The sequence below is a fragment of the Euphorbia lathyris genome, chromosome 10 (assembly GCF_963576675.1).
Source record: "Euphorbia lathyris chromosome 10, ddEupLath1.1, whole genome shotgun sequence".
Classification (NCBI taxonomy): Eukaryota; Viridiplantae; Streptophyta; class Magnoliopsida; order Malpighiales; family Euphorbiaceae; genus Euphorbia; species Euphorbia lathyris.
In genome coordinates, this window is record NC_088919.1 from 40,458,602 (window position 1) to 40,471,849 (window position 13,248).

General features: G+C 33.8%; 2 protein-coding genes across 5 annotated transcripts; both read right to left on the minus strand.

Annotated features, from left to right (window-relative positions):
- Positions 1-789: 789 nt before the first annotated feature.
- LOC136209465 (B3 domain-containing transcription factor VRN1-like) lies at positions 790-3,732 on the minus strand. 3 transcript variants are annotated; one of them, XM_066000935.1, is made up of 5 exons: positions 3,513-3,732; positions 1,744-2,434; positions 1,470-1,654; positions 1,113-1,375; positions 790-952 (listed from the first exon to the last, which is right to left on the minus strand). In XM_066000935.1, exons 1-4 carry the CDS (start codon positions 3,633-3,635, stop codon positions 1,142-1,144), a joined length of 1,233 nt encoding a protein of 410 aa, XP_065857007.1. In that variant the 5' UTR covers positions 3,636-3,732; the 3' UTR covers positions 790-952; positions 1,113-1,141. The 3 variants fall into 3 exon arrangements, with proteins under 3 accessions (XP_065857007.1, XP_065857006.1, XP_065857005.1); XM_066000934.1 differs by having other exon boundaries at positions 790-959; XM_066000933.1 differs by having other exon boundaries at positions 790-1,375.
- Positions 3,733-9,746: 6,014 nt separating this feature from the next.
- On the minus strand, positions 9,747-12,545 carry LOC136209780 (B3 domain-containing transcription factor VRN1-like). 2 transcript variants are annotated; one of them, XM_066001364.1, is made up of 5 exons: positions 12,286-12,543; positions 10,899-11,559; positions 10,608-10,792; positions 10,239-10,515; positions 9,747-10,069 (listed from the first exon to the last, which is right to left on the minus strand). In XM_066001364.1, the coding sequence occupies exons 1-4, from the start codon at positions 12,403-12,405 to the stop codon at positions 10,255-10,257; spliced, it is 1,227 nt and encodes a 408-aa protein (XP_065857436.1). In that variant the 5' UTR covers positions 12,406-12,543; the 3' UTR covers positions 9,747-10,069; positions 10,239-10,254. The 2 variants fall into 2 exon arrangements, with proteins under 2 accessions (XP_065857436.1, XP_065857437.1); XM_066001365.1 differs by lacking the exon at positions 9,747-10,069 and having other exon boundaries at positions 10,297-10,471; positions 12,286-12,545.
- Between the last annotated feature and the right edge of the window lie 703 nt (positions 12,546-13,248).

Genomic DNA, 13,248 nt, shown 5'->3' on the forward strand with positions numbered 1-13,248 from the left:
AGAAGCTAATCCATTAAAAAAAAAAAAAAAACATTTAAGAAGCTAATGACATCACATCAACTCAAATCTCTCGATTTATGATTTTTGGAAGTCCCGTTGGTGATAATTAACTTTGATACAGATCGATTATCGTACACTGACCTTATTAATCAGACACTGGCCTTAGTAATAATAATATTTCAGAAAAGTAATTGCAACTATGTGAAAATTCTGTTATTCTGTTTATGTTGAATTAAACTGTCTATTAAGAAAGAGAGCTTATGTATCTCAAAGATTCAGCTCGTAAGATTTCAAATACAGACAATATTCACTATTAATCATCAAAACAGTCATTCAAGCAAATCAGTACTCTACGTATTAAGGAATCAGAAGAAGAATCATCTTGCAAAAACTTAAAAACCCATATCCTTGATTAGAACAAGGGATTCGGAAGGTTAGTAAAGGAAAGGTTCGCAAAAGTTAACACAAACTTAGTTTTATGAAAGATTATTACTAACTCTTCCAAAACCCCTCCATCCAATCAAGCCATTAAGGTCCGTCTTGCAGTGTTGCTGCTGCTGTTGGTGGACATAACCAACGATGGTTCGGTTCGGGGTTTTTTGGTTTTTCGGTTTTGCATGCCCTAGATGAGAGTTTATTACAGCCTTTTTTTCTCATTATCCCCCAATTTCAAGCAATACGTGTTTTGTCAGCTTTGCTCTGATACTAATTGAGACCGGACGAAACAAGATTGCATGAAAAGTCTCAGTTCTAATTCCATTGATGCCAAACATATATAACAACAACAAAAAAACAAAGCATTACATCTTCATACACACTAGAGCAAGAAGACACATAAAACTACAAAATACCATTCTTCCAGTTAACATGTTAAGCATTGTCTTGGTCATTCTTTCACTAACCTTCATACTAGCCGTGACATATTACAAGAAGCAAAAAGACGTTTGGGCGCCTGCGAGCTTCCGAACAACAAACATATAAGTAAATAAGTAAACTGAATCTAAAATCTGGTAAATCGTGTAACAGAACTTGCTCATATGGTAGGTAGTAATTTCTACCAAAGAAGCAGAAACAACCAATCAAATGAGGTAATGTAGAGTAGTACCTCTTACCTTTAGATTCAACTCTCATGCCTACCATCTTAAATTGCATGAAATATCGAAACTTTCAGAACCTCTTTGTTTTTCACCAGCTCAAACACACAAACATCTCCTTCATTGAGATTATTGTCCCTACAAAATGTGCTCCAACCCACTCCAAAATCGCAACGTTTGTATTTTTTATAGAGAATAACTTCCCATTCTCTTGCATCAGAAACTTGAAGTTTGATAAGACTAACATCTTTGAGATACTTGCCAAATCTCAACGGCACATACTGCGAAAGAAAGAACGCAAGATGAGCTACAGCTAAGCTTATTTCAATGTCAAAATTGAAAAACTTCATTGTCATATCTCATAGAAAGGTTTACCAGCTTGCTAGTGCGGACATTAGCTGCAGTCAACACAACCATAAAAGAAGGATTTTTAGGCATGTACTTCTTAGCAGCACAGATTGCCCTCGCACTTTCTGGGGTAGCGTCGTTAAGCTCAAATCTTCCACTGGTAATAATTTCTACTTTTTTGTCTTCACATTCAGCTAATGACTCAGTTTCATCTGAAATTGATAAATTCGATATTTAGGAAGAAATAGTTTCGAGAACAGTATTTTATAGAAAGCAAATCCTAATACTGTAAAGATCTTACCAGAACGCGATGTTATTTTACTGCTTTTCTGTTCATCAGCCAAAGGTTCATCTAACTTCAAATTTCCGGGTTTGCCTTTGCGCAGTTTCTTTCTTGTTTCATTATCATCAATGTCAGTTTTCTCAACCGAGTGCTCCACCTTCAGCCTTTTGTTCCTCGTGCCAAGGTGTTCAAAATCTTGAATCACCATAGAAGCCGTACCTGTACCACTCCTTCTCTTCATCCGAAGTTCCGGCTCTGATTTGGGATGTGTTTCACTGGAGTCTCTTTTAGTGGCACTTGCATCAGAAAGTTTCCTTTTCAACGAGCGATTAGATGTTGATGAAGTTATAGAATTCAACAACATCTCAGATGGATTATCATCTTGCATTTCAACCTCATTTCTTATTCCGCCGTTCTCATTAAAACTGGGGCCTTCATTATTGCATGGATACTCAATTTCAGAAGCAGTTGTATCAAATATGAAAACATTGAAGCTGCAGAAACCTGTATATGCAAAGACTAGTAAGTGCCCATGGCAGATAGAATGATGTTCTGCAAACATTTGCCAGCCATCATCGAACCATATATTATTCCGTTCTTTTGATAGCCCGACTTTCCAAACACGGCCATTAGGGACAATGAGATCAGCAACATCAGTGAGTTCATCCCCAAATTCTTTAACAAATTTACGTGGAATGTGCTGCACGAGCTTCAATCAAGTTAGAATACTGGTGTAATTGCATATTAACCAATCAAAGTAATTTAGGGACAAACATTCATTTATATATAATATACATATAACCATAATCAAAATCACTGCTTAGATCATCTGCAACTGCAAATGATTGGATGACAAAAAAGTTGCCTAAAAGCAACAAATTCCCCCAATTTTATTTCAGCTCTCAGATCGACTATATGGATAATTTGATTTCCAACTATCTAGAAATCATATCTTGTTCTTAAATCACAATCTGCAGTTTTTATTTAGCAGCTTTTTGAGAGAAAACATGAAACATGCATGTAATAAAGTATTCGTAATCCTTTATTAACAAAATGAATTTTAGCAAAGTTGAGGTCATTCTTGCTACTTTTAGTTCAGATTAACTGGAATTTGAACATTGTAGGGCAATAAAATTGTAACCCACACACTATAATTTTGCAATTAAAAGTGTTAGGTTACTTAAAAACAGAACAGAACCAGGGTAAAATACACCCGTGGCCACTGAACTTTACCCATTTCAACATTGAGGTCAATGAAACTTCAATTCTTCAATTCTTAACCGTGTTGGCCACTGAACGGTGGTCACTCAACTTTAACTAACTCTTTAACTCTTCAAAATGACCGTAAATGAACTCAAAATGAAAATATGCAAGAATTAAAATTGTTCTCAAAGACATTTACCATGAAACCATATTTCAAAATCACTTTTTTTTTTTTTTACTTTCTCTATCTAAGTCACTCCTACCCTCAACAAAACCTAAAACCCCAACAAAACCTAAACCACCTCAAAGGAAAATTCTCAAGAATTAAAATTCCTATGGTCATAGGTTCTAAAAAGTGTAAAGTTCAGTGAACATACCTATAATAATGGAAGTCCAGTAGCCACAACTCTAAAATTGGATAAAGTTCAGTGGCCATGGATATAATTTACCCAAAACCACGAAAATTGTGCCCTAATTAAATGGATTTCTAAACAGAAAATGATGTGTTTTTGCAGAGGAAAATTTGCAGAATAATCGTTGCATGCAAGTAAGGAAAAGAGTTAATTAGTTAGAGATGAGAGTACCAGCTTCCTTTCTTCGATAGTGCTAGCAAGGATTATCTTGAAGAAATGACAAAGGGGTGGTCTATCCACAGTACAATTTGACCGGCGGTGATCACTGGGTTGCATTTTCCTCCTGCCAGCCATAAGATCTGCTTTTGTTGAGTGAGGGGTGATTATCGAAAGGCTTCTTTAATTATTTTGAGAAAGAGTCGGTTCTCCCCAAGCTCAAATACTCAAGACTCACCAACTTCGATCCCATTTAAGGCAGGATCAGTACTACAAAATTACAATTAAATTATATTATTAAATTTAATTTTTATATAATTAAATTATATTATTAAATTTAATTTTTATATATTACTTGTAAAATATTTTATATTCTAATTTAAAATTTTTTAATTTAATTCATAAATTTTAAAATTTTAAAAAATATATTCTAAACATTTAATTTATAGATTCTAATTCTTAAAATATATTAAAAATATTAATTTTACTAATTTGACATAATTCAAAATCATTACTTGACATAGTTATAAATAATTTTTCAAATCTGAATTTCAGTATACATTTTCCTTTAAGATATAAATTTAGTTATACTAAAGAAAATAGATTTTAGGTCCTACTTATTTGTTGCTGGAAAATACTGTTTTTTAAGGATTTTTATTTTTTTATAAACGATTACTTTTCAATTTATCTAACAAAACATCTAAAACTTTTATTTTAAAGTGAAAAGACAAACATAGTAACAATTAGTTTTGTTTTTTTTTAAACAGAAATTTTTTTGTTAATACAACATCAAATCATAATAGTACATAGTAATAACAAACATTAACTAAATCAAAACAAGAGTGTATATTTAATGGAGTTTGAAAATTGTTGAATTTACAATATGTAATATGTTCAATATGTTTTCCTCCTATAATTACACGGTTAATTTTTGTACTTTATCCTAAACAAATTACTAATATAATTTGTCTTTTTCTTTTTATGGCCAAAAACCATCTTATACAATATAACTCCAAGCCTAACAAAGTTTCCATTTTCTTGAGTGCTTTTGCCCTTTTTCTTCAAAATTACAAAATTTAGTTAAATATGAGGCCTAATACACAAATAACCCCTGAACTTGTTTAAATCTTGCAATTGCCTCCCCCTCCGAACTTTCAATTGTAACAACTTACCCCTCAAACTTATACAATTGTAAAACATAACCCCTCAAACTTGTCCAATTGTAAAACATAACCTCAAATTGCTGACATAGACTGCAATTAAAGAAAACGTGAAATACAAAAGCTGCAACGTTCGTAAAGTGTGATAATCAGATCTTCGGCGTGATACGAATCCGTAGAAACGTTTTTACGATTGCTTCAAGTACGGGGTAAAAAAATTCAAATTTGGGGTTATGTTTGACAATTGGACAAGTTTAAAGGGTAAGTTATTACAATTGAAAGTTGAAGGGGGCAGTTGTAACATTTGGACAAGTTCAGAGGGTTATTTGTGTATTAGGTCTATAATATTTGAAGAGCATTTTGGGAAAGTCAATAAATAAATAGTACAAATATGTAATAGTTTGGGTAATTGGTCTAAATATGTAAATGACATCTTATTTGACCTAATTTTGTAATTTTCCCCTTTTTCTTATTCTAGAAAGAATCCGTAATTTTATTTTGTTATTTTTTAGAGAAACATTGTTTTGCATTTTTACTTTGCATGTTTGGTATAAATTTTTGATTTACTGATAATAAAAATACAAAGTAGAAATAAAATATGATATAACAAAATAACAATAAGATGTGGTTACTTTGTTTTTTACAAAGTACCGTTACTTGGTGTGGTTTTCACCATCGGATTAATTTTCTGCTCCATCATCCGATGGTGAAAACCACACCAAGTAACGGTACTTTGTAAAAAACAAAGTAACCATAGCGGGCACCCATCAAAAGTATATATGATTATAAAATTACAATTAACTCTATTACCAAACTTAATTTTAAATATATCATTATTTTCTAAATATCATAAATAAAATATGATGTTATACCCTAATTTATAAGTTTTAGATCTCAATTCATAAATCTCAAATCCTAAAAAATATATCTTAAACCCCTAATTCATAAAACCTAGTTCTTAAAATATATATATATAAAAAAATTATTTTTTTAGTTTGATATTATTTAAATTAATGCTTAACATATTTCTAAATAATTTTTCAAATCTGAATTTTCATGTAAAGTTCTCTATCCATTTTCTAAACAAGCCTTATCATTACTAAATTTTTTATTTGATAAATTTACATAGGTGATCCCTGGTGAGAGTACGACAACCCAACATAGAGTAGTGGTGTTTGATTTTCGAAGTAGGAAATGTATAAGAAAACAAACACCATAAATAGAGACTAAGATTAAGTGGTGGAAATTGCAAGGGGAGAATCAACAAAAATTTGTGGATGAGATGACCAAAAAAGATGTTTGGACTTGTAATATGGATTTAGATATAGATTCGATATGGACTAAGATGGAGCATAGTATAAGGGAAGTAGCGAAGGAAGTTTTAGGGGAATCTAAAGGTAGCATGCCACCGGGTAAGGACACATCTTGGTGGACAGAAGAAGTACGACCAGCAGTAAAGAGTAAGCGAGAATCTTATAAAATATTGGGGAAATGTAGGAGTGACGAGAACTACGAAAAATACAAAGAGGCTAAAAGGGAAGTAAAGAAGGTCATACGAGATGCTAGAGCAAAGGTGAATCGGGATCTGTATACAAGATTGGATACGAAAGAAGGGGAAAAAGACATATATAGAATTGCTCGGATGAGAGATAGGAAGACGCGAGACCTCAGAAAAGTTAAATGTGTGAAGGATGTGGACCAGAAAGTCCTAGTTGGAGATAAGGATATTAAGGAACGATGGAGGTCTTATTTTGATGACTTATTTAATGGAGATCGCAGACAAGATGTTGGAGATATAAGTATCCATCACGATATGATAAATCATGAATGTCTGCGGAGAATTCAAATGGGTGAAGTCAAAATGGCATTAAGTAAGATGAAGTTGAAGAAAGCAGTAGGACCTGATGGAATCCCTATTGAGATTTGGAGATGTTTGGGAGAAAGAGGAATCGAATGGTTGACGACTTTCTTCAACAAAATTTGGAGAAACAATAAGATGCCATCAGAATGGAGGAAAAGTATCTTAATCCATTTGTATAAGAACAAAGGCGATGTCCAAGATTGTGCCAACTATCGGGGAATCAAATTAATGAGTCACACTATGAAACTTTGGGAGCGAGTGATCGAACAAAGGCTAAGGAGGACGGTGAAGATCTCGGAAAACCAGTTTGGCTTTATGCCGGGAAGATCAACTATGGAAGCCATCCATCTAATGAGACAATTAATGGAGCATTATCGAAATAAGAAGAAAGACTTGCATATGGTTTTCATTGACTTGGAGAAAGCATATGGTAAGGTACCAAGGGAAGTACTTTGGTGGGCCTTGATAAGGAAAGGCATTTCGCGGAAATATATTGACATCATAAAGGACATGTATGAGGGAGCATGCACGAGTGTACGCACTAGTGTTGGGAAGACTGAAGAGTTTCCTATTACGATTGGAGTGCATCAAGGTTCCGCACTAAGCCCATTTCTTTTTACAATCGTTATGGATGAACTAACAAGTTCACTTCAAGATGGTATACCATGGTGCATGCTGTTTGCAGATGATATTGTGTTGGTTGATGAGACGAAAGAAGGAGTGGAGAGGAAGTTGGAACTATGGAGACAAACTCTAGAATCTAGAGGCTTTAAGTTGAGCCGAAGTAAGACAAAATATTTGGAGTGTAAGTTTAGCGGCCATAGGAGTAGGGAGACAGGGACAATCACCCTAGATGGGAGAGTTGTTCAGGCCTCAGATTGCTTCCGGTATTTAGGATCTATTATCCAAACGGATGGAGAAGTAGATGGAGATGTTGCTCATAGGATTAAAGCTGGTTGGTCGAAGTGGAAGAGTGCTACGGGTTTCCTTTGTGACCCCGACATGCCTAATAGATTGAAGGGAAAATTCTATCGGACGGCAATTAGACCAGCATTATTATATGGTACGGAGTATTGGACAGTGAAACACTGCCACATCCATAAGATGTCGGTGGCGGAGATGCGTATGTTGAGATGGATGTGTGGTCGTACGAGAAAGGATCGGGTGAGTAATGAAATAATTAGGACAAAAGTAGGGGGTCACCTCTATTGAAAATAAAATGAGAGAAAACCGACTAAGGTGGTTTGGCCATGTGAGACGTAGAGCGCTTGATGCGCTGGTTAGGAGAACCGAAGAGTGGCAAAGGGATGTAGTGGTGAGGGGTAGGAGAAGACCTAAGCAAACTTGGAGGAGAGTAATCGAGAGTGATATGAGTTTACTGGGAATTGAGGAAAATATGGTAGTAGATAGGACGGGGTGAAGGGAGCGAATTTGTGCCGCTGACACGACTTGATTTCACGGTTTTATATGATGGTTCATGTTAGCCGACCCCGAATCATTTCGGGACTAAGGCTTTGTTGTTGTTGTTGTTGTTGTTTATATCTTAAAATTAAAGTTTTATAAATTATGGGTCTAAGATATATTTTTTAGGGTTTTAGATTTATGAATTAGGTCTCAAACTTATAAATTAGAACATAAAATTATGTTTTATTTGTGACATGTAAAAAATAGGACATATTGATAATTAAGTCTTGTAGCATAATTTAATTTTAATTTATAATTAGATATAATTTTCATATAAAAAGCCCACAACTAACTTATGTTGATTGTCTATTCTCTTTTCTTATAAGAAGATCTACAGCTAAATTATGTTGATTGTCTATTCTATTTTCTTATAGAAAACCAAACTATAAAGTTAACTGTTTTTTACCAGTACAATTTTTTTCTTTCGGGTGGATTAATTAATGGCATTTCAATATGCATATTTGATAGGATTAAACTTCATTTTGTTCATATATGTATTAATCATACATGTAATCCCACAGAGCAGTGGATTTATTTGATAGGATTAATTTGATAGGATTAAACTTCCTTTTAAGCATATCTATAATCGCGCAGCGGATTGAATTTGTAAATTTCAAACGAACTCTCTCCTAGAGTCATCATGAGTAGAGATGAGTAACAGTGAGAGAGGTCACAAGAAGGTTTTAGCATTCACTTGACAAATTTTATTGAATCTGCATAAAGAGCTTTAATTTTTTTTTTTTTAGGGTTAAAGCACACAAAATATTTCAATTATACACACACATACAAAAGCAAGAAAAAAGTGAAAATTTTGACCTAAAAACCTTTAAAGAATTCTCAAACCAAGAAGGACCATAAACCTCCAATTTTACAACTTAAAACTTGAAGGAATAGCAAAATTCTCAATTCATAGGTATAAACTCTTACTTTCAAAGAGAGAAATCTGATTTTAATTTGATAAAAATGATAAAGATTCGCTACATCTTTCAAAAAGATGAATTTATGCACCTCTAACTCTAAAAGTAAGAAGACAAAACAATAATTTAACCAAAAAGGAACGGAGACTAAACAATAATTTAACAAAAAAAGGAAGGAAGATGTCCAGCGAAAACATGCCCACACCTTAGCTGAAGTCGATGGCTCTAATGCTCGTCAGTTGCTTCGCTTTGAGCCCTGTATAGACTCAAGTTCTCCCAATTAACCGTTTTATCAGTTTTTATCAACTTGATGTCGTCATCATATATATTGAACCCTATTAGTGAATCTTGAATCCATCACTAATCACGAATGTGATATGTTTCCTATATGCACCCGAGAATTTTATTCGAAATTCGATGCGACATTAGTTCAGATCATGCGATTAAATCTCAGTTGTTGTGTTTTGTTCTTGGGCTGTTTCCAGCCTCCTCCTGTTTCAACTTCCCCAGCCCCAAAAAATAAAATAAAAAGACTGATCCTTGTGGGAAAAAAATCTTATGTAAAACACTTCACCCAATTGACAATCTCATCATAGACAATCTAAATTTGCATAATTCAATGACAAAACAACTTCTATACAATGAGAAACTTGATATTAATCACAAAGCCCCATTTTAGTGCTAAACAGCTTCTCATTATTAGTCAATTTCAAGCTGTTTACTGTTTGACTCGGCTGTTGTTATTGGTAGATGGTACATATTAGCTTATTTTTCTTCCAAAAGAGCTATTTGTACTTGTTTTTTAATCCTAACCAAACACTTTATATCTACTACTTAAGAGTAAAGCAGTAAAAAAGAGCTATTAAAGAAAACAAACAAACAGACAGCATTGTTCTCTGATATTCGTTAAGATCAGCTGAAAGAAGATTGAATGCAAACTTGTAGTTTCTACTGTTAATAATAAGAAAACCCTTGCATCTTCATATAAACTGGCAAGACACAAAAAAAAAAAAAAAAAAAAAACTACAAAATACCTTTCTTCAAGCTAACAAGGCATCTCTTTACCGCTCAGTTCATAACCTTGCTAGTGTACGTCATAGATAGCAAAAAAAAAAAAATGCTAGAGTTCATTGACGAGTTTCTTCCTGCCATCAGCCTGCTTTATATGAGCTGCAGAAAGGAAAAAAGTGAAATGACTCAAGTAAGATTGAATCTATAATCTGGTTGTATAAGTAGCTATACAAGTATGACTCTTCACAACAGAACTTTGTCATATGGCAAGTATAATTTCTACCTAATAAAGAGAACTAACCAATCAAATGGGGGTAATGTAGAGTACCTTTTTAACTTTGGATTCAATTCTCATGCCTACCATCTTCAGATGCACGAAAAATTGAAACTTTCAGCACCTCTTTGTTTTTCAGCAGCTCAAAGACACAAACATCTCCTTTTTCCAGATTATTGTCTGTAGAAAATGCATTCCATCCTCCTCCAATATCCCAACGGTTACACCCTCCTTGAACGAGATGAACTTCCCATTCCCTTCCATCAGCAACTTGAAGTTTCATCTGCCTACGAGCATCATTTAGATACCTGTGAAAACTACTCGGCACATACTGCAATATAATGTAGGATGAGCTACAGCTAATCTTATTTCAATCGAAAAATTGAAAGGATTCAGTCATTGACATCTCGTTTAAAGGCTTACCAGTCTGGTATTATTAAAATTATATGGACGCAAAGTAATCATAAAAGAAGGATTTTTAGGCATGTACTTCCTAGCAGCAGCCATTGCCCTCTCACTTTCTGGAGTAGCCTTGGCACATTTGAACTTTCTAGTCGTAGCGATTTCTATTTCTTTATCTTCACATTCAGCTGATGATTCTGTTTCACCTGAACTTGATAAATTCAATATTTAGGAAAGAAATAAATACAAGAGAAACGGGTTTTGAGAGCAGCATTTTGTGGAAAGAGACTCCAAATGCTGTAAAGATCTTACCAGATCCACATTTAACTCTACCACTCTCCTGTTCCAATTGTTCTAACTCTGAAATTCTGTGTTTGCCCAGTTTCTCTCTTCTTGTTTGATTGTCGTCAATATCAATTATCTCAACCAACTGATCCACCTTCAGCCTGCTGTTCCTTGTGCTAAGATGTTCAAAATCTCGACTCGCCATAGACGCAGGACCTCTACTTCTGTTCATTTGAAGTTTCTGCTCCAATTTAGAGTGTGTTTCACTGGAGTCCCTTTTATTTTCACTTGCATCAGAAAGTTTGCTTTTCAAAGAACTACTAGATGGAGACAAAATTGCAGAATTCAACATCATAGAAGGGCTATCATCTGGCATTTCAACCTCATTTCTTGTTAGATGGATCTCATCATAACTCGGGCCTTCATTATCACACGGATAATCAATTTCAGAAGCAGTTGCATCAAATATGAAAACATCGAAACTGCATAAACCTCTATATCCAAAGAGTAGAAAGTGTCCATTGCCGATTGAATGATGTTCTGCAAAGTTTTGCCAGCCATCGTCGAACCATATTTTATTTCGTGCTTTTGATAGCCCTACTTTCCAAACACGGCCATTAGGAACAATGAGATCAGCAACATCTGTGAGTTCATTCCCAAATCTTTTAACAAATTTATATGGAATCCGCTGCAGGAGTTTCAATCAAGTCAAAACACTGGTGTAATTTCATATCGTCTAATTAATGTAATTTAGGCATAAATATCCATTTAAACAATATACATATAGCATCCTATATATGGAGCAATGGTCATAACTCATATTGAAAATCATTGCTTCGATCATCTGCAAATGACTGGATCACAAAATTTGGGCTAAGACAACACATTCCCCCGATGTATTTCACCTCTCAGGTAAACTATATGGGTAAATTTGATTTCCAATTATCTAGAAATAAAATCTTGTTCGTTCAATCATATAGAATCAATGTTCATTCAATCACAATCTATATGGGTAATTTAATCCTTTTGGTAAACAGAATCATTTTAGCAAGCTATCTCTGCTGAACAAGCTGAAGTCAGCATTCTTCATATATTTAGTTGAGGAAGTGGACTTTGAACTTTATAGGTTAATGAAATGTAAAGTTTGTAGCCATACACTAATTTGTAGATTAAGATAAATTTGAAGATCTCAATTGAGGAATTGAGGTCTGAAGTTTCAATTAAAATCCAATTGATGATTTTGAATTTTTAAGTTCTGTTTGGTTACTTAAACAACCGCCATGAAAAATGTAGCTTAACTTAATTGAATTGGAACCCTAAACAGAAAATACACTGAGAATATAATGTTTTGCAAATCAAACACTATCTGTTAGATGCACGAAACGAAAAGAGTTAAATAGATAGGAGAATTTACCATCTTCTTTTCTTCCAAAGTAGTAGAAAGGATTATCTTGAAGAAATGATAAATTGATGGTCTATCCACCACACCACGATCATTCCCATCACCGGATTGCACTTTCGTCCGGCAAGCCATAAGTAAATCCCAAACTCTACTGCAAGACTCTGCTTCTAGGGACTGAGTACGGCTTCTGTAGACTTGTTGAGGGACGAGAAATCCGAAATCAATGCCCTCCCATTTTGATTTTTGTGCTAAGAGCTTTTTTATACCATGCAACCAGGGATGAGCTGTCTTTCCCTTTTATATTTTGTTGTTTTAAAAATATTTTATCACATACTTAGATGAAAATAATTCCTCAATTTATTAATTGTAAAATATATTTATATAATATTTAAACTATATTAAAAACTAATAATTAAATTCAGTAATATAATTATTCTATTTTATTAAAAAAATTAAAAATCATGTTTTGAGGAAAATATATTTTGTTTTTCTTACTATAAATAATAATTTCCAATCTCCTTTCATTATTAACTATAGAAAATATTATATAAAATTATTTGTGGGGGACAACCGAACAGAAAAAATATATAAATAAGGGTTAATTCCAAAAACAAATATGTGATTACATTGATATACATATGACGTTCTTTATTTATTTTTTCAAACTTAGAAACCATAATTTCATCGTTAGCAAATTGAGGGTTTTCAGTTAATCCCGTAAAAAATGATGACGTGACAAAAGAATAATCTTGTATAAAAAAATTCTCCTTTTGACTTTTCAAAAGTCGGAACATTTTTTTATATCATGTAAGTCCGCTTGTAAACTCCGCCTGTGAGGGTCACTTGGTGGCTTTTACAGCCGGTCCCAAGCCCGGACAAATGAGGAGGGTTGCGGTAGGTTTGTGGCGGCTAACGTAAAACTTAGCCACATCTTATGACATGAACCATACTATAAATACCGTTGGGGCGTTCCCT